Source organism: Kogia breviceps, chromosome 1 (assembly GCF_026419965.1).
Source record: "Kogia breviceps isolate mKogBre1 chromosome 1, mKogBre1 haplotype 1, whole genome shotgun sequence".
NCBI lineage: Eukaryota > Metazoa > Chordata > Mammalia > Artiodactyla > Physeteridae > Kogia > Kogia breviceps.
The window spans coordinates 65235946-65257643 of NC_081310.1; the positions used below are offsets into that span (position 1 = coordinate 65235946).

The 21698-nt window shown below is 56.3% G+C and overlaps 1 protein-coding gene across 5 annotated transcripts; it reads left to right on the forward strand.

The window, feature by feature from the left end:
* The first annotated feature begins 2470 nt into the window (after positions 1-2470).
* On the forward strand, positions 2471-21271 carry SLC45A3 (solute carrier family 45 member 3). Of its 5 annotated transcripts, none has more exons than XR_010840505.1 (5): positions 2471-2677; positions 14354-14767; positions 15584-16369; positions 17071-17960; positions 19465-19547. XR_010840505.1 is itself a non-coding variant. In XM_067033291.1 (5 exons), exons 2-5 carry the CDS (start codon positions 14596-14598, stop codon positions 19900-19902), a joined length of 1662 nt encoding a protein of 553 aa, XP_066889392.1. In that variant the 5' UTR covers positions 2471-2677; positions 14354-14595; the 3' UTR covers positions 19903-21271. The 5 variants fall into 5 exon arrangements, 3 of the variants coding, with proteins under 3 accessions (XP_066889392.1, XP_066889395.1, XP_058914728.1); XR_010840506.1 differs by having other exon boundaries at positions 17071-17691; positions 19465-19529; XM_067033291.1 differs by having other exon boundaries at positions 17071-17336; positions 19465-21271.
* Positions 21272-21698: the final 427 nt, after the last annotated feature.

A 21698-nucleotide genomic window follows, 5' to 3' on the forward strand; every position in this document is an offset into this window, starting at 1 on the left:
AGAACCCTCTCAAAGAAGACCACCACCTTTGGGTGGTAGAGATAGCAAGAGGAGGAGGAAACATCAAGGGAACTCCAGATTCTTCATGGCTTCTCAGGCTTTTTCCAGGCTACCCAGCCCCAGATGGGTATCTTATCTCGGCAGAAAGAGGAAGATGCTCGCTCTGAGCCCAAGGATGATAGGGAGGGGCTATGGGTGGCGGTTGGAGCAGAAGCTGCTAATGCACTTTTGCCAGCATCTTTGGTTTCTCCAATATCCAGCCAGACTATTAGCAGTTCCCCAAGGATGGCCTTGCTCCTCACGTCATCCCCCATTTCCTATAAATGGGAAGTGGCTAGGGAGCAGGGTGTGTGTGAGTGCTCCTGTGTGGTGGGGGAGGGAGCAGGGATGAAGGGAAAGGGACATGGTAGTTTTCCTACAGCTGACTTAGTGGGGAACTGAAACCCAGAGAAGCTGTTCCTAATCCAGAACGACCCAGCATTGTGGGGAGTAGTTTGGGTGTTAGGAGTTTCATTAAGGCTTGGAAGTCACTGGTCAGGATAGATGAGGGATTGCTGCCTCTGCCTTGTTTCTGGGGCCCAGAGACTCTGTGTGTGAGAGAGTGTGTGTATGTGTGTGTGTGTGTGTGTGTGTGTCTGTGTGTCTGTGTGTCTGTGTCTGTATTAGTAGTAGCAGTAGTGGTGGTAGGTAGTAGTAACTGGACTGAGGGATTGCTTCAGTTTCTTTATCTGAAAATGGTACCCATCTCCTGAGTTGTCACAAGGATTGAATGAGTTAATACACGAAATGCATTTAGAACAGTGCCTGGCACAATCAGTAAAAGTTAACTATTATTACATGAGGTTACACCAGCAGAAAAGAGGAGGGAGCATCTTCCCAGCAGAAGCCCCTACAGCACCCTGTGCTGGGTGGGGCCTGGAGAGTACATCCAACTGGATTGGTAAAGAAGGGTCACCTGCTTTAGGGAGGGGTGAGCCAGGAAAGGGGTCGGTGGCCACAGGCCAACTTGCTTGGGGAGGAGTGAGGAGTTATTAAGGAGGGAAAGGTGGCTGAGCCCTGGCACTTATTCAGGTGGCCAGACCCGCTGGGTGGAGTCCAGTATCTCACAGTAGGCTGTCTGCTCACTCTCATAAGCCCTCCTCCCCTTTCCTCGCGTGGGAGGGAGGGTTCCTATTCCTCTGAGGTGGGACAACTCCCTCCTGCTCCCCCAGGGCTCCTTCCCCAAGCCTGGAAAATACCACCATCCACTCTCTCCTGGCTCAGTAATTTTCCAGCTGACCTGAATTCCCTCTGACTCCTGCCCCCTTTTCTGGGGCAAAGGAGACACCAGCTCAGGGACCCGGGACTCCACCCAAGTCTCTCTGCTGGCCACAAATGGGTGTGCCAAAGGCTTTGGAAAGCCACTGGGGCACTGGAGGGTCACCTGCTGGGAGGTGGGGGGTGAGTGTGCCCAGAGACGCAATGCTGAGACCGCTTTCAAGTTAAACCTATTCAGTGACCCAGAAGGTAGATTCTTGCTTGGTTTTTCTCCCTCTGCTCTCTCCTGCACCCACTCTCTCTTCCCCAAGGCCACCAGGGCTCCATTGTTCCCCCCTCCTTTCTAGATTTCCCATTCTTCTCTGCCTCCAGTTGGAGGTGCCCTTAGAGACCCTCTGGCCAACTCCTTCTTACCAAGGTTCAGAATATGGAAGGGGCTTGCCCAAATCACAGTCGGTTGGTGGCAGGGCCAGCACTGGAGCTCAGTGCCCCAGCGCCCAGTCCATGGCTACAGTCAACGAGGTCCTCCCCTTCAAAGCCATCTTCCTCTGATTTTTGTAGCGTTCAAGTCAACAATGCACACAAATTGGCATTCTCTCCACTCTAGTAAAACTCCATGGAGGAAGAAAGACACAACTGGGCCTGCCACCCCAAGGCCAGCCTGGGCCCCCAGTTATCTCCCACCTGCACTGTTCACTCTTGTCAAGGCATTCTGGAAACAGGTATCTTTTGGGACCTTGCTCAACAGCTGACAAAGGAAACTTTTTACTGTCAGTATCACCTCCTTTCCCCATACACACCCTTAAGGAGAAAAAAAATTGAAATTTGGCTTTTAACTTCAGGAAGAAGGACTGAGTTAGCTATCAGGAAGCTCTTTATGCCTCAGAGAACAGCAAACAGTAGGAAGAGTAACTCCGGGAGAGTGTGACATCTCCTTTCAAGGCTGGTCCTGGATGGGTGGGGTGCTGCTCGGGCCGGGGACAGGGCGATGGCCGGAATAGCGCGTGGGGGTAATGGTCGCAGACTGTATCAGGGGAGGGGAGGCGACCCGCGGAGCCGGGCAGCTTTCACCTAAATGTTCTGGTGGCGAGGGGGCGGCGCACTGTGCTAGGTAATGATAAGGCAGTCTGGGAGCCACGCGGAGGCTGCCCGTCGCGGTCCCGGCTACAAAGACAGCTTCGAAACCTCCCGCTTTCTTCCCTTGGGTACCAGCCCCACCCCTCCATACCCGCTCCCAGCACCCCCGACCTTCGTCCCGCCTCGCCCCGCCCCCTCCTGGCCGCCCCAGCGCGCATGCTCTCTCCCCCCGCGGAGTAACCTGGAGATTTAAAAGCCGCCTGCTGGCGCGCGTGGGGGGAGGCGGGGGGGGGGACGAGCTCGCACGCGCGGGCCTCGGGTGACAGCCGCGCGCCTCGGCCAGGTAGGGGCGCGCCCGCCCTTCTCCGCGGGGAGGGGGTCCCGGCGCGGGAAGGGGAGGGGCGCTGCGCGGCCGAGCTCCGTGGTGTCGCGTGTTTTGCGCCCCGCGGGAGGGGGCCGCGCCGTGGCTATCCCGGACCCACGCGCCCAGCCCCGTGAGTCCCAGGGGAGCTGACGGGGCTGCAGGCGCCCGGGCGCGCCCCCTCTTCCTGCACCGGGCCGGCTGCGGGGTGCTCGGGTCTCCGCGGAGGCGGGCCGGGCTGGAGGCGCAGGGTCCCCCGCGTCCCGGGCTGGGCGGCGGGATGGGCGGGGAGAGGCGCCTCCCTGGAGCCCCGGGCCGGGCAGACGGCGGGTACACCGGCCGCTCGCTCCTGTTGCCGCCTCCCGCGTCAGAGTTTTCTTTGGAAAGTTGCATTTATTTTCTTCCCTTGTCTCGGCTTCACCGGAAAGGGGCAGGATGAGTCACCGTGGCGCGCACAGTCCGGGACCTGGGAGCCGGGAAAGGGGTCGGCGGTCGGCACGACGCGGGGTGCTCGGGCGCGGGCCAACTTGCTTGGGGAGGAGTGATGGGTTATTAAGGAGGGAAAGGTGGCTGAGCCCTTTCGGACGTTAGTCTTGGGGCTTGGCTCTGGGCAGAGAGTTGGGCTGGAGTGTGTGCCCCGTCCTGCGCCTCGGTTATCCCTCATGGGAGGAGGAAGAAGAGAGGGCGTCTTTATCCTTGCCTCCCGGGTTCAGGTGGGGATGGTGAGAATTCTGAGATCAGCAAACAGGTGTGATGAGGTGATGTCTGGGCATCCACTACAGCTTCTCAGGGTTCTGGGCTTAGGCATGGCAGGCCTGCTGGAGAAGGCCCCAGGGACCCGCAGGGTTGCTCCTGAGTGAGGGTCAATCCTTCCTATAGTCTCCTGTTCTCCCCAGGCGCTGCAGCCCTGTCAGTTGATCTTGCCCTTGACCTCTGAATCAGTTTCCTTTTCCTGACAGACACTCTTGACCTGCTCAGCTTTCCTCCCCCTCCCCAGGGCCACACCTTCCCCTTTCTTTTTTCCCCAAGGGGTCAGAGTTGAGGGTAGGGAGGAGTTTGGCATGGTGGGTACCTGCTGAGGACTTGCCCTTCAGCTGTTACACGGACCCATCCCAGTGGAGCAGAGACTAAGAATAGCCCAGCTGCAGTCTTGCTGCCCTGGAGTCTGCAGCCGGGCACAGCCAGTGGACCAGGGCCTAGAGTGACCCTTGCTGGGCTCCTGAAAGCATTGCTCAGGGGTTGGGGTGAGGTCCTGGGGGCTTCTGGCTGCCTTTCATGATGCACTTAGCACTTCAGAGCGGGACAGCCTTGGTGTTGGACTCACCTGCCCAAGGCCTGGGGAACAGGATGGCATATGGGGGTGAGGAGGGCAGAGCCAGGAAGTGTAGGCTGATGATTTCCTCAGGCTTCCCTATAGAGCAGCTTCTCGGGTGTGATTGCAAAGTTATTTGAGGTCACAGTCCTTTTTGTTGGATGGGTCTCATCCTCTCATTCCTCCCTTATCTCCTCTCCACAAGCTTGTCTGGAGCCGGGACTCTGTTGTTCTAAAAGTGCTCAGAAAAAAATGGAGCTCGAGTGAGCAAAATGAATCCGAAGGTACAAATACAGTTGTGGGTGAATGTACAGCTGTGGACATTCAGGCCCCACCTTAGTGGAGATGTGATTGGGGCGGGGTGGGGGGAGTTTTCCTTTGCACTCATGGAGTGTATAGTGAACTCGCCTGTTCCTCCTGGCTCTGAGGTGTCCTGAAGGAGGAGGATGAGGAGCTGGACAGTGATCCTTGGTGGCCCACTGAGGTACCTCCAGGCCACTGGGTGGTGGAAGGATGGCATGGATTCCCCTTTCTCAGCCTGGGTAGGGCTCTGGAGATTAAAGGCAGAGAGACAGGGATCATATCAGGACTCCAAAAGTGAAATTAAGGTCTATCATTTGGACCGTTGGAGCCTGATAACACAGCATTATGGATAACAACCCAGACTGTCAGGTGTTTATATCCTGGCTGCTCCAAACTCGCTGTGGGACGAAGGGTAAGTTACTTAACCTCTTTTAAGTCTCAGTATCCCTGGCTGCAAAATGGGGATGATAGTAATAATGATAATATCTACTCTGTAGCTTTGTTATTTATTAAATAATAAATAGAACAAATATATGTAATTATATATATCTAAAATGTAAAAAAATAACTATAGCTTTATTAAACCATACATATAGAGCACTGGACTGTGTGCCTGATAGGTAACAAGTGCTCAGTAAATGTTAGCTGGTATTAACTATATCTACTATATCTACACCTGTGACCCAGTGGACAGCAGCGCCCAGCCTGGGCATCTGTTCTTGGGTTTTCCTGTAGACCTTTGTTTCGTTGGGACCAAGGCCTCCTGGACTTCGGGGAGTAGGTGTGACTCGTTGAGACTGGGCTCTAGCACTCAGATGCCTGGGTTTGAATCCCATTTCCTCTTGCACAAGTTACTTCACCTCTCTGTGCTTCAACTTCCTCCTCTGTAAAATGAGGATAACAGTACCTATCTCACAGTATTGTGAGGATTAAACGAGCTGATAAAAGCTCTGAGCCCAGCAGCTGCAAGTAAAAAGAGTTTGATAAATGTCAGCTGCTGTTATTTGGTAACAAAGGAGGCAATCATTGTGGTTTACACTCAGGAACCAAAGTTTCTTAGCAAGGGAATTATACCATATACAACGATACATAAGCTGTGAATGACACATTTGCAGTTGAACTTGTGGTCTAGTGCAAAGAACACACCAGGACTTGATGTCTTGATCTCTCCCCTGTCAATACTATGTGTGGTTTGTTTTTTAATCAGTCCAGAAACCCCTGCCATGCCTGTTCCCTCAAGATGGAAGAAAGTGCCATGAAGTGATGGAGGTGAATATATATCCTGAAAGGTTAAGTGCCTTCTATGCAGAAAAGGTTATTTGTTCTGATTTTCGGAGAAATTGTGTGAGAGGGAGGGAGTGTTCTGCTCTGTCCTCCCCGCCGCCACCAACCCTTGGGATCCTTTGCACTGTGTTCTGGTGTCAAGAAGAAAAACCCAGCCTGGCTTTCTGTGAACAGTCAGTGGCCCTGTTTGTTGGATAGCAAGGGTGGAGGCTGGACCAGTTGGTACCAGGCCCAGTGTCTTGAACGCTGATGCCACTTGACTCCCAGCAATAGAGCTGGAGTGTGGAGCTTTGTCCAGTGTATTAAGTGTCCCTGCTTGGGGGCAGGGGCTGGTGACAGAGCCATCACGGGATGGTCCTGATGTCTGGCCAGAACTTCCTGTTTAATCCCTTTTTCTGCTACGTGGTCTGTGTTTCCTCCTCCGTGGGAAGAAGTCCACAGTTTTGTCACTGACCCTGAACGACTTGTGGGGCTTCTTGCTTCTGATGTTGGAGACAGGCCTACCTCACCTGTTGGCCTTGGTTTCTGTGTCTGTAAAATGTAGATGATAATATTCACCTTGCAAAGTTATGGTGAGGATTAAATGAGATCGCCATATTTAGCAAGGAGCCTGCATAGGCCAGGTGCTCAGTACATGTTTGTCCCTTTCCCCTTCTTTGTTAATTCTGGAGATCACTGTCTGTGGGAAGCTGGGATGAGCCAGCAAGAAGGAGGTTGAAGACTAGTCAAGGTTTGGGAGAAAGGGCTCCTTGACAGCTCGAGGTCCGGGCAGCCCTGGCGGAGGCGGAGGACTTGAGCTGGACAGGGTTCAGGTGAAAGGGAGAGGAGGTCCAGGGGAGGTAACTGGAACTGATGACTACTTTGAAAGCAAAAATAGGCCCAGTGCTGATGAATAGCCCCGTCTTCGGCCTATGTCTCATGATTTGGGGTCTGGTATTCTTTCCACCACCCCTGACTGGGGAGGGGCTAAAAGGAGAGGTGGGTGCATATAGAAATCCCAGGCTCCAGCAGCTGTGTTTTGCAGACATCTACCCTTTGCATAGTTCCTACCTACTGGTCTCTCACTGCTCAGCCTCCCCTAGGAAGCTCTGGAGGTACCGAATATGTCCCACTGTAAGGACTTGGGTCTCAGCCCCTGCACCACCTCATTGTGCTCTGGCTGCACCTTGGCCCTTCTTCTGAAGGGGCTGAAGTCAGTTGTTTCAAAATCCCCAGTGCCTTCACAGCGGGCTTGCACACGCCCGGAGCTCAGTAGTGGTGGGTGGGTAGGCTTTAGTCTCTTTGACATTTCTCTGGGGAAGGTGAGGTTGTGATGCACTGAGGTACACTCTCTTCAAGGGTGGGCAAAGTAGGGCTCTTTAACAACAACAAAAAAACCACATCTTTTTTGGAGGCCCCTCACGCCCTTCTCACCACTGAGTGGACTGTTTTGGAGAACACATCCCTAGGACTGAGTCCGGCCCAGAGCCCTCTGATGATAAATGGGGCTGGTCACAGACCTTAGGATAGCAGCGCTGAGAGAGCCTGGCCTCCTTCCTGTATCCATCACCTTCTAAGAGAGGCCAGGCAGCAGGGAGGGGACAAGGATGTGCATGGCTGGGGAGAGCTGCCTGGTTTGGCTGACTGGCAAAGTTCAAGTTCACTAGGAGGGAGGCTGTTCAGGTTTCACTTTGCAGGGGCTGTAGGGAGCAAGGGGAGGGAACTTCCCAGTGGCCTGCACGTGCCAACCTCCCCATTCTCCTGCGTTCCTCTGCCCCCACCCTAGGCCAAGGGATTTCTTGGTACCGCTACCCCCACCTTGTAGGAGAGTGTTTATTGTGGCCCAAGTAGAGAAGGAATTTAGTTACTGATTTCTGCCAGGAACAGAGTCCAGCTCTGGGAGGGAGTAGGGAAGAGGGCGATTCTGCCCCCAGATGTCTTGGTTACTCGGATCAGTTTCAGGTGACCGCTGACCCTTGGCGTTCTGTTGTATTGGAGCAACGTGTAGGCAGGGGTAAGGATGGGGTAAGTGCAGCTGGGGAGCCCTTCTCTACCTGGTTCTCCTTGGCTCTCATTGGTGGAAGGCTATAACGCCCCCCTCCCCACCAGTGCCATGTGGCCTTGTCAGTGGGCACTCAGTGGGCACCTGTCCCTGGTGAGCACTCTGCCTGGGGCAGGGGCCGCGGGTGTGAGATCACAAAGCTGCACAGTTTTAAAGAACCTTAGACAGCATCTAGACTAGCTCTCATTTTACGGGTGCGGGAACTGAGTCCCAGAGAGGTAGAGTGGCTTATTCTAGGCTACACAGTTATAAGAGTTGCTGAAACTGGACTACACTGTCCAGGCTCCTAGTTCAGTGCACCTTCTAGAATTTTCGAATGGTTTGAATTTTCCATTCAGCCCTTTTTACCTGTGCAACTTTGGGTGTGTTAATGAATTTCTGAGACTCCATTTTCATCCTTGTGAAATAGGAATATTAAATAATTTGTAGGATTGTACAAATGGTATGAATTAGAGAAGGTTTGGCAGGTACATGCAGACACCTTCTGGATGGTTAGCAGGCGTCAGCCGCTGTGATTATTTTCCCCGTGGCTGGGAACCACCCTGTCTCCTAACTGGGGTTGTTTATCCCACCCTCCCTTTCCTTTTGCAGCCTCTAGCACCAGGCAGGTCTGTCGAGTGTGACCTCTGCTCACCTGCCGGGGGCCAGCACCTGGGGAGGCATTTACATTCTTGGCATTCCTCTTGCCTTTGGGGGCCGAAAGAGGCTCTAGTGCCCCGGTGGGAGGCACGTGGGTGAGGGGGATGGAAGCTGAGAAGAGAAGCAGTGTTGGTCCCCCTCCGACCTCTGCTGCTCTTGTTGGGAATGAGAAACCCCCTCCCAAGTTTCTCTGCTGAGGAAGCCCAGACAACTGAAGAAGTGGCTGCCAGGAACTTCCACATACTTTCTCCAAACACACTACACGACTATGAAGTTGGTGGTATTAATCTAAGTTTCCTCGCCTGTCAAATGGGTATACTCATTGTACCCGCCTCATCAGGCGGTTGGAAGATTAAAACGCTTGGAAGAGTGCCTAGCATGCAGTAAACCTCAGTGTTAGCTGCTGTTGGTAATTGCAGATGAGGAAACTGAGGCTTAGAGAGGTCAGTTAACAAGGTCACGTAGTTACAGTGACATATGGAGATCGAATGCAAACCCATGCCAGACTTCTGTCACCCTATAGAATGCCCTGGGTTCGGGGATGTCGGCTCAGAGGCCTGTGACACCTGGGGTGGAAGAGAGCTCCAGGTTAAAGAATACTGATTGTCTTGGTTTGGAGGGCACTTGGTCAAGGTGACCCCGAGTGACCTTGGGTCGTAGCTGTTCACAGAAAGGAAGTCTGCTTGGGAGGCACAGGTGCCTGGAGTCAGAAGTGTGTCAGTTTTGACCATCCGCATGGGGTTGCCCCGTGATTCTGGGAGGGGTGCTTCGCCTAGGCTAGCCAAGGTGAGGGTCAGGCCAGCCCCAGAATTCCTGTCGCTGGATTGGAGAGGGGAGGGGAGATCAGAGCAGGCTCCAGGGACTGCCCGCTGTCCTTTCCCCTCCCCTTCCCCCAACCTCCTCCGGCATTTGTTTCCTTTCAGAAGCTGGGCTGGGGCTCTCAGACGGGGCAACAAAAGCAACTTTCCTCCAAGCCACTGCCACCTGTTGGGTTTTCATACATTGGGGGTGAGCGAGGGGGAGGGAGCCGTTGCCCTTTTCCCAGTGTCTGCAGTGTGCCCCCTCTGCGCCCCCAGGGACTGGGATTCTCTTTGCTGCCCAATGTGGCAGGGCTCAGGAGCTGGAGGGGGTGGGGGCCCGCAGCAGCTGGAAGGGGAATTGAGCGGGAAGGGGCCGGTGCTGGCAGCCGGGAGGGAGTTTGATGGATTACTCTGCAGGCCGAGAGGTTTCTCCCTAATCCCCCTTTGTGTCCCGGCCTGCAGGCCCCTCACTCTCTCTGACAAGCTGCTAAGCAGAAGGCTTCCAGTCCGAGTGAAGAAAAGGCAGCGCAGCAGGGCGGACTCTAAATCCCTGGCCTCTGGGCCCTGGAGAGGCAGGAGCTAGGGAGCAAGTCTGGATGGGGGTGGGGTCTTCTCTCTGCTGATGCTCCAGCCCCTGTTCTTCTGTCTTACAGTTCTCTCGAGGTGGAAAGGCTGCACTCTGAGTGGGGTTCTCAGGTGTCTGTGGGAGCACTTGGAGGTTGTGGGTCTTGACTCTGTGCAAATCACTGTTGCCTTCGGTAGGGTAGGGTTGCGGGGAGCAGACCCTTGCTTCTTTGGAAGTACGTGTTTGAGCTCAGAGAATCAAAGACTGAATTTGTGTTGGAAGGCGTGGAAGCCGTGCTTAGACTAGTCCTGTGTCCCCCTCTCCCTAGCTGCCCAGGCAGAAATTCCCACAGCACAGCATCCCTCACGAGGGGGTCTGTCATGGTGGAGAGCTCATTGCCTCACAAGGATGTTCATTTCCCGTCTGCTGTCTGGCCAGCGCAGGCTCTTTCTGGGGTGTCCCAAGGCTCCTGTGGACCTGCCGTAAGGGCAGAGCTCATTTTGGGAGTGCAGTATGCTGAGTTTTACGAGGTAGGGCCAAGGGCACTGGTCCCCTAGGACTTCTTCTGTGCCCCCAACCTAGAGGATCTGGGAGAGTGCAACTTGCAATGAGATTCTGGGGTCCAGCCCGGTGTGGAGGAACAGAGGTCCCCCCTCCCGTGCAGTCTCATGTCCTCTACCTGTGGGCTTCTCCCCACCTGCAGTCCTGGCCTGGGCCAGATGGCCTGGGCTGGGGTGTGTGTTAGGGAGATTGGCCTGGAGTGACCCCACCCCTTTCTGCAGCTGAGTCATTATTCCTCGTGGCTGGCCTGCCCCATCCCCAGTTTCCGTCTCTGCAGGGAGGGGCTTCCCAGTGGCCGCGTGAGAAAGAGCACAGTCTTTGTGAGCCTGGAGGGAGGACGCAGGGTCGCCGGCTCGCGGGGTCAGGGTGCGGCCGTTTGATGTGCCTGGCCGGCTGTGGGGACACTGGCCCGCATAAAGAGGCCATAGAATTGCTGCCTGACACTGGCCCGCTGCGGGGCTGCCCCCAGCCCGGCTCCCTGTGACCCCTGTCCTGCAGTGGAGGGAATCTGCTCCCCCAGCTCCACCTCAGCCTCGAGGGGTGGCAGGAGCCCCTTTGAAAGCCCTCAAAGGCCTCTTTATATATCCGTCTGACACTCCCTTCCCAGAGGAGCTACCAGGAGGTGCCTTTCCTCCTGCCTCCTCCACTCTTGAATTTTGGAGAAAATTCAGGCCAAGTTTGTTCCTGTTGCTCAGTTTCATTTCCCTGTGCTCCCTGCTGGGGCCTAACCTGAGGTATGGGGGTGGGCAGGGATGGGGCATGCCAGCCTGGGAGGCTCTGTCCCATCCACTCACCACCTTTGAACCCTTAGGAGAGCTGCCCCCTCTGGGGGTCGGGCTGGAATTTCCTTGGCGCGTGGGGGGATGGGGGTAGGCACTTAGGTCTTTCCTATCTCTTCCACCTCCCACTCCCAGGCTGCTTTCAGCCATTTATTCTGTAGGTAAGCGTTTCCCAGGCCCCTTCTCATGCTAGGCTGGGTGCTGGAGAGGCAGTGGAGCCTACAGCCTGCTCTGAGGGTGCACTCGAAGTCTCCCGGTATCAGGAGCTGGGGAGGTAAAATGCAGGTTCACTGAACGTGCCCACGGCTCTCAGTCTCCCAGGGATTGAGCTCTGCTCCCCCAAGGGTGAGGGAAGATGGCCTGGAGCAGAGCTCCCTAAAGGTTCCCAGAAGTCTCGGGTTTTCTCCAGCTTTCTTGCTGTCCCGTTAAAAGGGGGCCCAGAAAAGGGGGGGAGATATTTGGACCTTGAGAGGGACTTGTCCTCCTTAGAAGGCTGCTATTCACAAGGTTAGGCCAGACTCCCCCTTTCATGTACCTCCACTTCCCTCCTCTTCCCGCCCCCTCCCCACCAGGTGAGCACTCTGGGGCTGGCTCTTCTGGTTGATCTTCTGTTTGCCGGACAGGGCGCTCCAGGAGCAGTGAGGCAGGAGGATCTGAGTCAGAAGCATCTCTGAGGCTGGAGGGGAGGATTGGATCCTGTTTCCCAACCTGTATTCCTGAGGAGCCGGGGGAGCTCCTGAAACAGAGGGACCCAACGGGGATCTGTCACTTTCAAGCTTTGGGAAGAAGTGTGCCGTGGGGCTGTGGATTGGAGAGGGTGTGACAGACTGCTTCCTGTTCCCCTCTGAACCTGGGACCCTGGGGCCTGGGCTTTTCTGTTTGTGTCGCCGGGACAAAGGCCCTGGAGGGGCCGCTGGTGACTTGAGGTTGTGCTGTGGGAGTCCTCTGTAGTTTCTTCCACCTGAGGGCTGGAGTAGGGGATGCAGTGGGGGAGGCTGGGGCACTGGGGAAGGCGTAAGGAGGAGAAAGAGGGGGCTTTGGAAGGAGAGTATTCTTACGGGCTTGGACTTTTTTCGGGCCCCTCTGGGCTGGGAAGACTCAAGTCTGGCGGCGAGAGTGCCCAAAAGAGCGAGGGCGGGCTCAGCAACCTAAGAGGAGAGGGGTGCAGAGCAGGGCTGGAGCCCGCCCACTTCCTACCCTACTCCTTTCAAGGAATTCCTTTACCTGGCCCAGCCCCGGGTCACTGGGTAAAGCACCTCTGGGGGTTGGAGAGAGGCGCTGGGAGGGGGAAGCAGCTGGGCGGGAGGTGGGGGTGGGGTGGGGTGGGGCAGGCGCTGGGCTGTAGGAGGATTTTGCCTTTCTCCCTGGTGGGCTGTGGAGGGCCTGCTTGGTCCTGGGAGTGGGGAGCTGGATTAAGGGAGGGAGTAAGTCAGGTGGGGTGATTAATGGTTGCTGGAGAGCTGCAAATTATTTAAACCACAGGGAGCAACCAGGGCTTGGGTGCATGTTGTGGGAGAGGCTGCGTCTAATAAAGCCTGTTTGCTCAGGGAGGACCTGGTCCCTTAAAAAACCAGGGCAGGTGAGTCTCCAGGGCCCTCCCAGACTGAGGGTGGGGAGTGGAATGGGCTGGAAGCCTTTTGACCCAGAACCCTTCCCTCCAGGTCGGATAGCGCCACCCGTTTGGTCTCTGCAGCCCCCTGCTTTCCTTCTGGGGGTGCCATGGCAATGTAGCAAGTGGGGAGAACTTGAGCCAAACCCACAGACGCCCAGCTAAGGCTGTTGTCTGGCCCCCCAACCCACTTTTGGGACCGTGTGGGTCAGTGTTTTCTCCCCATGCCACCCCCATAGGAGTCTGTGCCTCTTCCCAAGTGGATGGTCTGGGTCTTAGTGGAACTTGGGGGAGGCGGCTGCCTAGCCTTGTCTGAAGTCCCTTCCTTGGTCTACAAGCCGCAAAGCCCTGGAAGGCAGTTACAGAACGGACACATCTTACGCAGGATTGATGGCCCTCTGTTTTCTTTGTGGCACAGCTCAGAGAGCACCTACAACATGCTTCGTAACACAAAAGTCCCTGCGGGGCTTAGTGACATTTGAAACGATAAAAGAAGTTGAAGCACCAAGTCATGAGATGCTCAGATTGGAAGAGGGCATGAATGAGGGCCGAGGGTGCTCCAGGAAGGCTCTCGGGTGGGCCCAGGCCCTTGGCAGTAAACCTTGCACAGGAGTAGTGCTGTTCAACAGTATCAATGGGGTTGAGTCGGTGAGGCTAGGGAAGGCACTCCGAACTCTAGCCACAAGTGGCGTGAAGCTCTGTCCACCTGTCTACGTCGCCATGGGATGGATGACGGGTTGGGGGGCTAGGGCCCACCCTCTATACCTTCTCTGCATAGCTGACTTGATTCCCCCTCTTTTGTGGTCACTTGTAAACAGCAGACTGAAGTGGGTGCCACAGTCAGGAAGCAAGACCTGGAGGCCCACTGCGTGTGGGTGGAGGACCCAGGGTGGGTACTCCCCTGCTGCGATGTCTGTGCACAGGAGGCCTAGCAAGGAGGGCTGTGGGGACGTCTCTGCTGAGAGTGGAGCCAGGTGGGGAGAGACGAAGCCTGCCCAGGAGTCACTGGCATCATCGCAGTGGCTGCCAGGTGGTGCGGTTTCATGCCCCTGTGAGGCTGGAACCTGGGACCAGCGCCATTGTCCCCTGACAGTTGAGCAGCGCATGTGGGAATATGTCCTCCCATGGACGTTGAGCACAGAGAGAAACTCAAGGTAGAGGTTTTCAGGCCTAGGTTCTTCCAGGGGAGCGCTTTTTAAATGGTTTCAGTGACAGGTTAAAACCCAACCCGACAAACCACAGCCTCTCTTGTCTTCCTCCATGTCCTTATCCTTGGGGTGGAGTTATGGTGCAGCATGGCTTGTGGCCAGGTAGTATGGAGTAGGAAGTGTGACTCTTAACAAAGGGGAATTGAACAGCCCAGCTTTGGGAAGTAGAGAGAGAAAAGCGAACAAACCAGGCCTGGCAGAGGGTCTCCAGGGGGCACCTTGGTAACAGTGCCTCGGGAACTGGGAATTCAGCTGGTTTGATTCTTTTTTTTTTTTTCCTTCAACACTAGGAAACAAGGGCAATTGCAAAGATATTCCAAAACAGAATTACTGACATCTAGTTGGCTCTGGAGTGTACTGAGGGTTAAAAATCATATTTACCTTATTAATATGTCAACCTTAGGCTAGTATTAACATGCACTTCCTGATTGGCCAGTAGCGGGTGACAACTGGGTGGCAGGGCCACACCATCAGTCTGGGAGTGAACAAGATTCAGAATTCAGAGCAAATCCTGGAGATCAGATTCCCAGGAATCTCTGTGTGTGTGATTGTCCCAGCTCTTCTTTTAGGATCTGAGTGTTGAGATATGTCCCCACCGAGGCACCCCACGACCACAGACAGGCGGTTAGCATGGCTGAGAAACTAGACCTGCACGGAGGGCCTGCAGAAATGGGTTTCTGGCTGAGTCCTACGCGGTCAGTGGCAGCAAGGAGGAGAGGCCTAGGCGTCTGGAGCAAGGCTGAGACGGAGCAGTTCTGGAGTGTGTGAACAGGCCGGAGCCCTACCCGCCTGGCCCATCATGGTGCAGAGGCTGTGGGTGAGCCGCCTGCTGCGGCATCGGAAAGCCCAGCTCCTGCTGGTCAATCTGCTCACCTTCGGCCTGGAGGTGTGCCTGGCTGCAGGTATCACCTACGTGCCACCCGTGCTGTTGGAAGTGGGGGTAGAGGAGAAGTTCATGACCATGGTGCTGGGTGAGTCCCCACATCCTCCTTCCCTCCTGCTCCAGATATATGTCCCCTGGGGAAGTAGGGCGACAGGGCCTCTGCCCAGAGAGCTGCTTGGAGGCAGAGATGGCTGCCTGCTGTCCCTGAGCCTGGTGGGTCAGCGTGGCCGGGGAGGGGGTGACCCTGGGCTGAGGGGGTCTGAGAGAAAGAAAAGGGTACAGGGACGTTCCCTGGTGACCTCTGTATCCCTGGACCCTACGCCATGCATGGCCCACAGGAGACACTGGAGAAACTGCCCTTTGTAATTCATACCTGTGGTCTCATTTAATTCCTGCAACAACGCTTTGAGGTTACCCATTTCACAGAGAAGATGATGGAAGCTAATAAGCGGTTAGGTGACTTAGGCCGCTGGACCGCTAGCTTAGCTGCTGATTAGTAGGGTCAGGACCACCCTCAGCCCCCACCGCCAGGGCTCTTTCTTGCCGCTAGGGCAGGAGCTGGGCTCCTAACTGCGGACGAATTCTGTAAAAGCCACGGAGGGCAAATGTCATCAGCATGTGACTCCCAGGAAGAGGGGGCTCTGTCAGGATGACAGGCTCTGGGGTCAGAGTGCCTGATGAAACCGTGCCTGTGCACGGCGATCACTGGTCAGTTGGGGCACTAGTGATCCTAGTTGTGAGGAGTAAACTGGGGTCCTGTGAAGTACTCAGCACAGCCCCAGTACACAGTTGGCCCTGCATGTGATATCATCATCATTTCCATCCTTCTCGAGGCAGTTGGTACCCTTCCCCCTGCCCCTTCTGGGCCCCAGCCTCCAGCTCATACTACTTGCCCTTCTTGCAGGCATCGGTCCGGTGCTGGGTCTGGTCTCGGTCCCACTCCTAGGCTCAGCCAGCGACCACTGGCGTGGGCGCTATGGTCGCCGGAGGCCCTTCATCTGGGCCCTGTCCCTGGGTGTCCTGCTGAGCCTCTTCCTCATCCCGAGGGCCGGCCGGCTGGCGGGGCTGCTGTGCCCGGACACCAGGCCCCTGGAGCTGGCACTGCTGATCCTGGGCGTGGGGCTGCTGGACTTCTGCGGCCAGGTGTGCTTCACTCCGCTGGAGGCCCTCCTCTCTGACCTCTTCCGGGACCCAGACCACTGTCGCCAGGCGTTCTCCGTCTACGCCTTCATGATCAGCCTGGGGGGCTGCCTGGGCTACCTTCTGCCTGCCATCGACTGGGATGCCAGTGCCCTGGCCCCCTACCTGGGCACCCAGGAAGAGTGCCTCTTTGGCCTCCTCACTCTCATCTTCCTCACTTGCGTGGCAGCCACACTGTTTGTGGCTGAGGAGGCAGCGCTGGGCCCAGCCGAGCCAGTGGAGGGGCTGTCGGTCCCCTCTGTACCACCCCACTGCTGCCCGTGCCACGCCCGCCTGGCTTTCTGGAACCTACGCACCCTCTTTCGCCGGCTGCACCAGCTCTGTTGCCGCATGCCTCGCACCCTACGCCGACTCTTCGTGGCCGAGCTGTGCAGTTGGATGGCATTCATGACCTTCACGCTGTTTTACACAGACTTTGTGGGCGAGAGGCTGTACCAGGGTGTGCCCAGGGCTGAGCCAGGCACCGAGGCCCGGAGACACTATGATGAAGGTAAGGCCTTGGCAGCCCGGGGCCCTGTTGTGGGAGCTGCCCTCCAGTGGATGTTCGGGCGCAGGGAGATGCCCACGGCCTGTGCCTGGGCTGGAAGCTGTGCATCTGGGCCCCGTTTCCCTGTCAGGAAAATGGGCCCGTGTGCAGGCTGTGTGTCCAGCTGCTCAAGGAGCAGAGTGGCTTCGCTGCAATCTCAGCGGAGCCTTGGGCTGATCGGAGAGTTTGATCAGTCATTGCCCCAACTTGATGGAGGAAGAGGCTGAGCTTATTTAAGGTCCAGAAGCTGGGCCTCGGGTTCGCCTGGCCCGAACTTCAGTGTGCCCTCTGCTCCCCTACTGACTTTCCAAATCGCCTTGCCAGCCCCTTCCAGCTCGGGTGTCTGGAATTCTATCTTGGAGCCCCCAGCAGAAATGTCTTTGTTTTCCCTCTACCCCTCCTGACAAGCTGAGCACAGCCAACTCTTAGAACATCTTCCTTTGCCCTTAGCCAGTGGCTTTGGCCACATTCCCTGAGGTCAGTGGAAGAACCTACACTCCTGTTGCTATGGGTAGGGCAGAGGATGCTGGGGAGCAGGTCCGGAAAATAGCAGGTCTTGGGCAGCAGGTGCCTGTGGCTCCTAATTCTGAGCACTGCCCCCCCATGGTATTGGGTCCTCTTTCCCCATGCCCTGTCTGATGGCCTCTTCCCCCTCCCCACTCCAGGGGTCCGGATGGGCAGCCTCGGGCTGTTCCTGCAGTGTGCCATCTCCCTGCTCTTCTCTCTGGTCATGGACCGGCTGGTGCAGCGATTCGGCACTCGGGCAGTCTATCTGGCCAGCGTGGTGGCTTTCCCTGTGGCCGCCGGTGCCACGTGCCTGTCCCGCAGCGTGGTGGTGGTGACCGCTTCAGCTGCCCTCACTGGGTTCACCTTCTCTGCCCTGCAGATCCTGCCGTACACGCTAGCGTCCCTCTACCACCGGGAGAAGCAGGTACTCGCCCTGGCCGCTGAGTGGAGTGGGGTGGAGGGGCAGCTGACTAGCCCAGAACCGGTGTCTAGCAAGAGAAGCTGGAGAAGGAATTCTTTGATCGGAGAGGAAGCCTGTTGTAGCCCCAGGGCCAGAGACTTGGGCTGCGGAAGGAGGGTGTAGATTAGATTCTGGGAATGACTTCCTAGTGTCAGGACTATAAAGCACTTAAAGTGGATGATTGCAGGAAATGTGAAATCCTTCTCTGGAAATCCTGAAGAATCAGGCTAGCAGAAGCCCTCAGTCAGGGTTGAGTTGTTCTGTGCAGAGGCAGGGGGCTGGATCAGATGACCTCTGGGGCACCCGGCTTCAGCACCCAGTGAGTAGGAAAGGTCTGGTGTGGGCCACGCCTCTCCTTATTCGCGGGGGCGGGGTGGGGGGGACCTTGTGAGTGACCCAAACCTTGCTTTGGTCTCGGAGATGGGGAAAGCTCCTTACCGCCCCTCCCCCTCTTTCGGTTTGTCTTCCTTTTCTGTTTAATTCTTCTCTTTTCTTTTCCTGCCTCCCTCCTTTGCCTCGTCCCCTCCCCCCGCCCCCATGGCGGATCTCTGAGCCTGATGCGCCTGACACCGCTCGCCTGGGCACTGTGTAAGTTGGGGGGCCTCCTTCCTGCTCAGCCCCACATTAACCAGCCCCTCCAGGGGCCCCCTTCTCTGGGAAGCCTCCTGGCCAGGCTGTGTGGTCACCTTTGTTGTCTCCACTGGCCTCACTGAGCTACAGCCCTGGGTGCAGAGCTCTGCCCGGAGGGCAAGAAGTTGGGGCGTCCTGAGGAAAAAGAGATGCAGCCTGGCTTCGTAGGGCTTCTAGACTGTAGGAAAGACACAGTCTGCCCCTTGTAGGACATGGGTAGGGTAACTGGGAGGCTGGTTAACTGAATAGGTAGCTGCAGGGGTGGGGGTGGAGGTGGGGCTTTGGGTTGGGGGAAGCCTGTCCCCGAGGCCCCTGTCAGCTCATTGATAACCTTCATCATCCTCCACGTTTTCCCGCCCTGGTTGGGGGCTTGGGCTGGTGTCCGGAAGCCAGGCTTGGGCATGTGCCAGGGAATGTGCTGAACTGGTCTTCCCTTCGGGCTGAGAACACGTCTGTCCCCAGGGGCCTCTCCAAGCTCCAGCCGCACTGATCTTTTGTGGGGTGGCAGGCAGGAGGTGGTCCCAGGCATGGTTGGCCCCGCACCCCATCTATGTCTGCTTTGTCCACTTCTGGCTGCACCGTGAGCCTTGGGATTCCCTGGTGTCAGGCTTGAGCTCTGCCGTGGCTCCCAGTGCTAACTCAGCTGACCCTGAGAGCTCAGTGTTAGGCACTAGTGGGCCTGGGGAAAGTGGTCAGATGAGTTCTGGCCTCGTCCTTAGATAGGAGGGAGGCTCTGGGACATTGCAGGCAGGGCAGGGGCAGGTCACACTGATCCAAGGCAGACAGTGAGAAGGAACGAGAAGGCTTCGGCCTCAGCACAGCTGGACCACGGGAGTCAGGAAGAGGGCGATTCTTTCTGTTCCTCGCTTCCTCCAGGCTGAGTCTGAGGACCCTCCCTGCCCGAGGCTGGGGCCGCAGACCTCACATTAGGGCAGCAACTATAGCCTGGGCCAGTGGGAAGGGAGCGTCTCTCTGTGGAGGTGGACAAGGGTGTCCCAGTGGGGAGGTGGTAGGGGCAGGAGGATGAGGATTAGGAGCATCTGTGTGGGGCTTTGGGGCCTTGGGGCCCCACCTTCGGACTTTGTTCCTCTGCTCTGACATGTCTCTTGCCCACCTGTCTTCATTCTTCTGTGTCTTTCCTTTACCTTGGGGTTCTGTTCTCTTCCTAACCTGCAGTACTGAGTTTGTCTGTCACTTACTGATTCTAGGAGAGGCTAGAGGAGACCTAGACTTCTGGTTTCAGATGTCCCCTCCTGCCCCCCTGCCCCCCTTGTGAGGAGAATCCTCACTAGACCCAGACCAAGCAGGGTCTGCTCAGTTTTCTGACCTGCTGCCCGATTTTCATTAAGGCCTAGTGCCTGGTTTCTTCTAGCCCCTGGGATAAAGGCCAGGGCCTGTTCTCTTAGTTGGGGGATCCCATGCTTGGGTACATACCTGTCCTTGTGTGTTCCCCTCCCCCCAGGTTTTCCTGCCCAAATACCGCGGAGATGCTGGAGGTGGTGCCAGTGAGGACAGCCTGATGACCAGCTTCTCGCCGGGCCCTAAGGCCGGATCTCCCTTCCCCAGTGGACACGCGGGTGCTGGAGGCAGCGGCCTGCCCCCTCCTCCACCTGCACTCTGCGGGGCCTCTGCCTGCGATGTCTCCATGCGTGCAGTGGTGGGCGAGCCACTGGAGGCCAGGGTTGTTCCGGGCCGAGGCATCTGCCTGGACCTTGCCGTCCTGGACAGTGCCTTCCTGCTGTCTCAGGTGGCCCCGTCTCTGTTTATGGGCTCCATTGTTCAGCTCAGCCAGTCTGTCACTGCCTATATGGTGTCGGCTGCAGGTCTGGGTCTGGTTGCCATTTACTTTGTCACACGGGTGGTATTTGACAAGAGCGACTTGGCCAAATACTCTGTGTAGAGTACTTCCAACCCACTGAGGGAGGACCTGCCTCACTGGGTCCCAGCTCTGCCTGTTGCAGTCTCCCCGTGGGCCCCGGAGGGCTGGGGGCTGGGGGGCCTTCCAGTTTCTATTGGGGGCCTTCCAGTTTCTATTGCTGCCAAAGTGGTGTGGCTCTCTGCTGCCTCCCTGTGGCAGTGAGGTGTGTAGCACAAGCAGGGGACTGGGGCTTCTTCCCTCTCACCCCTCCTCAGTCTTTAGGGCCGGCTGACTGGAAGCTCTCCAGAAGGCTTCAGTCTGGACTTCCACAAGGAGAGAAGGGCAGGGCATTTAATTAACTCTGTGCACTGGAATGCAGGACTCTGGGGGTGGTGGGGGGGATCACCCAGGCTCAGGGTTAACAGCTAGTGTCCTGGTTGAGAAATCCCCAGAGAAGGGATTTGGGGACCTGAGTAAACTCAGCCACCTGGTCCCCTACAACCAAGGCCTCTTATCCCATAGGTCCTCCCAGTATCGCTCTTGCATGGGAGTTTCTAATGTGAGACGCTCCTCTACAGGATTTGAAAGTATGAAAGTTACTGGGGGATGCGGTCCCTAGGGGAGAAGGGAAGCTGCCTAGCCCCACAGCGCCACCTCTCTCCTGTTACCCCTCCCCTGCCTTTTATTAGGACTTGGCTTGTTGGCCCCTGTGTTGCCATCACAGGGACACGGGTTTTTAAATATTTAACTTATTTATTTAAGTAGAAGGGGAATCAAGGTGTTTAGGGGTTGGGTAGGATGAGATCCCTAATGACTAGGTCCCCTGAGACGATTGGTTATTGGGCTGAGAATTGTCAGAATCTCCTTATCGTGGAGTGATTGGTCTGGCCCCAGAACTGCCTAACCCTGAGCCTGGAAGCTCTGCTTACCCCAACTGATATCCCAAATCCTGTTACCCAAGTCGGGGAGGGCTGGGGAAAGGTCAAGGGTGGGGCTTCAGGTCTCAGCAGCCTCCGTAGCCTCCCCTCCCCTCTTGGCTCTGCCATCCCCCCCCCCCCAGCTCCCCTCTGCTCCCTCTAGGACTGGGCTGATGAAGGAGCTGCTCAACCCCACCTTTCCCCACTGGCTCCACAGCCCGCTCCTTGGGGCTGTTTTGGGACCAGAAGCACAGAGTGTGGCTCCTTGAGCCTTTATCCGTCTCAGCCCCCAGGGCATATCTGTGCTTGGGGAATCTAGCACCAGAAACTCAGGAGCACCCCCTGCCTGGGCTAAGGAGGTCTTATCTCCAGGGGCTTTAAGTGCCGTTTGCAATAATGTTTTGTCTTATTTATTTAGTGGAGTAAATATTTTATACTGTATGTGAGCAATCAGAGTTTATGGTGATGAAATTAAAGCCTTCTTATATGTTTAATTGGTCTTTGTGTCTTTTCTGAGCGGAAAAGACCAAATCTCTGTCAAATTATCCTCAGCTTCCTTCTCATCAGGACCGTCTTAGGCAGCTTCAGTTCTCAGCTCCACCAGCAGGTGGAGCCATAGACCAACACTCTTTTGTCCTTTGGCGATTGGGTGTGGCTGTGCTTCCCCAGAATTGGGGAGACCCTTTGAGGGTGAGGGAGCGGGCGGGAGAGTAAGAAGTATAGAGAGTGGGGGCATTTTCCTTCTCAAATGGCTCGCGGGGTGGCCAAGGAGATGGAGCAAGCACCCATTATCAACCACAGCAATAGGAAGCCCCTGGCATGTATGGGTGAGGATTCGACACCACTGTGCCTGGGTTCCCACCTCCTTCACCCTTCCTGCCAGGCTCAGGTCAATTTCAGTCTTCTCAGCCTTGCCACTTC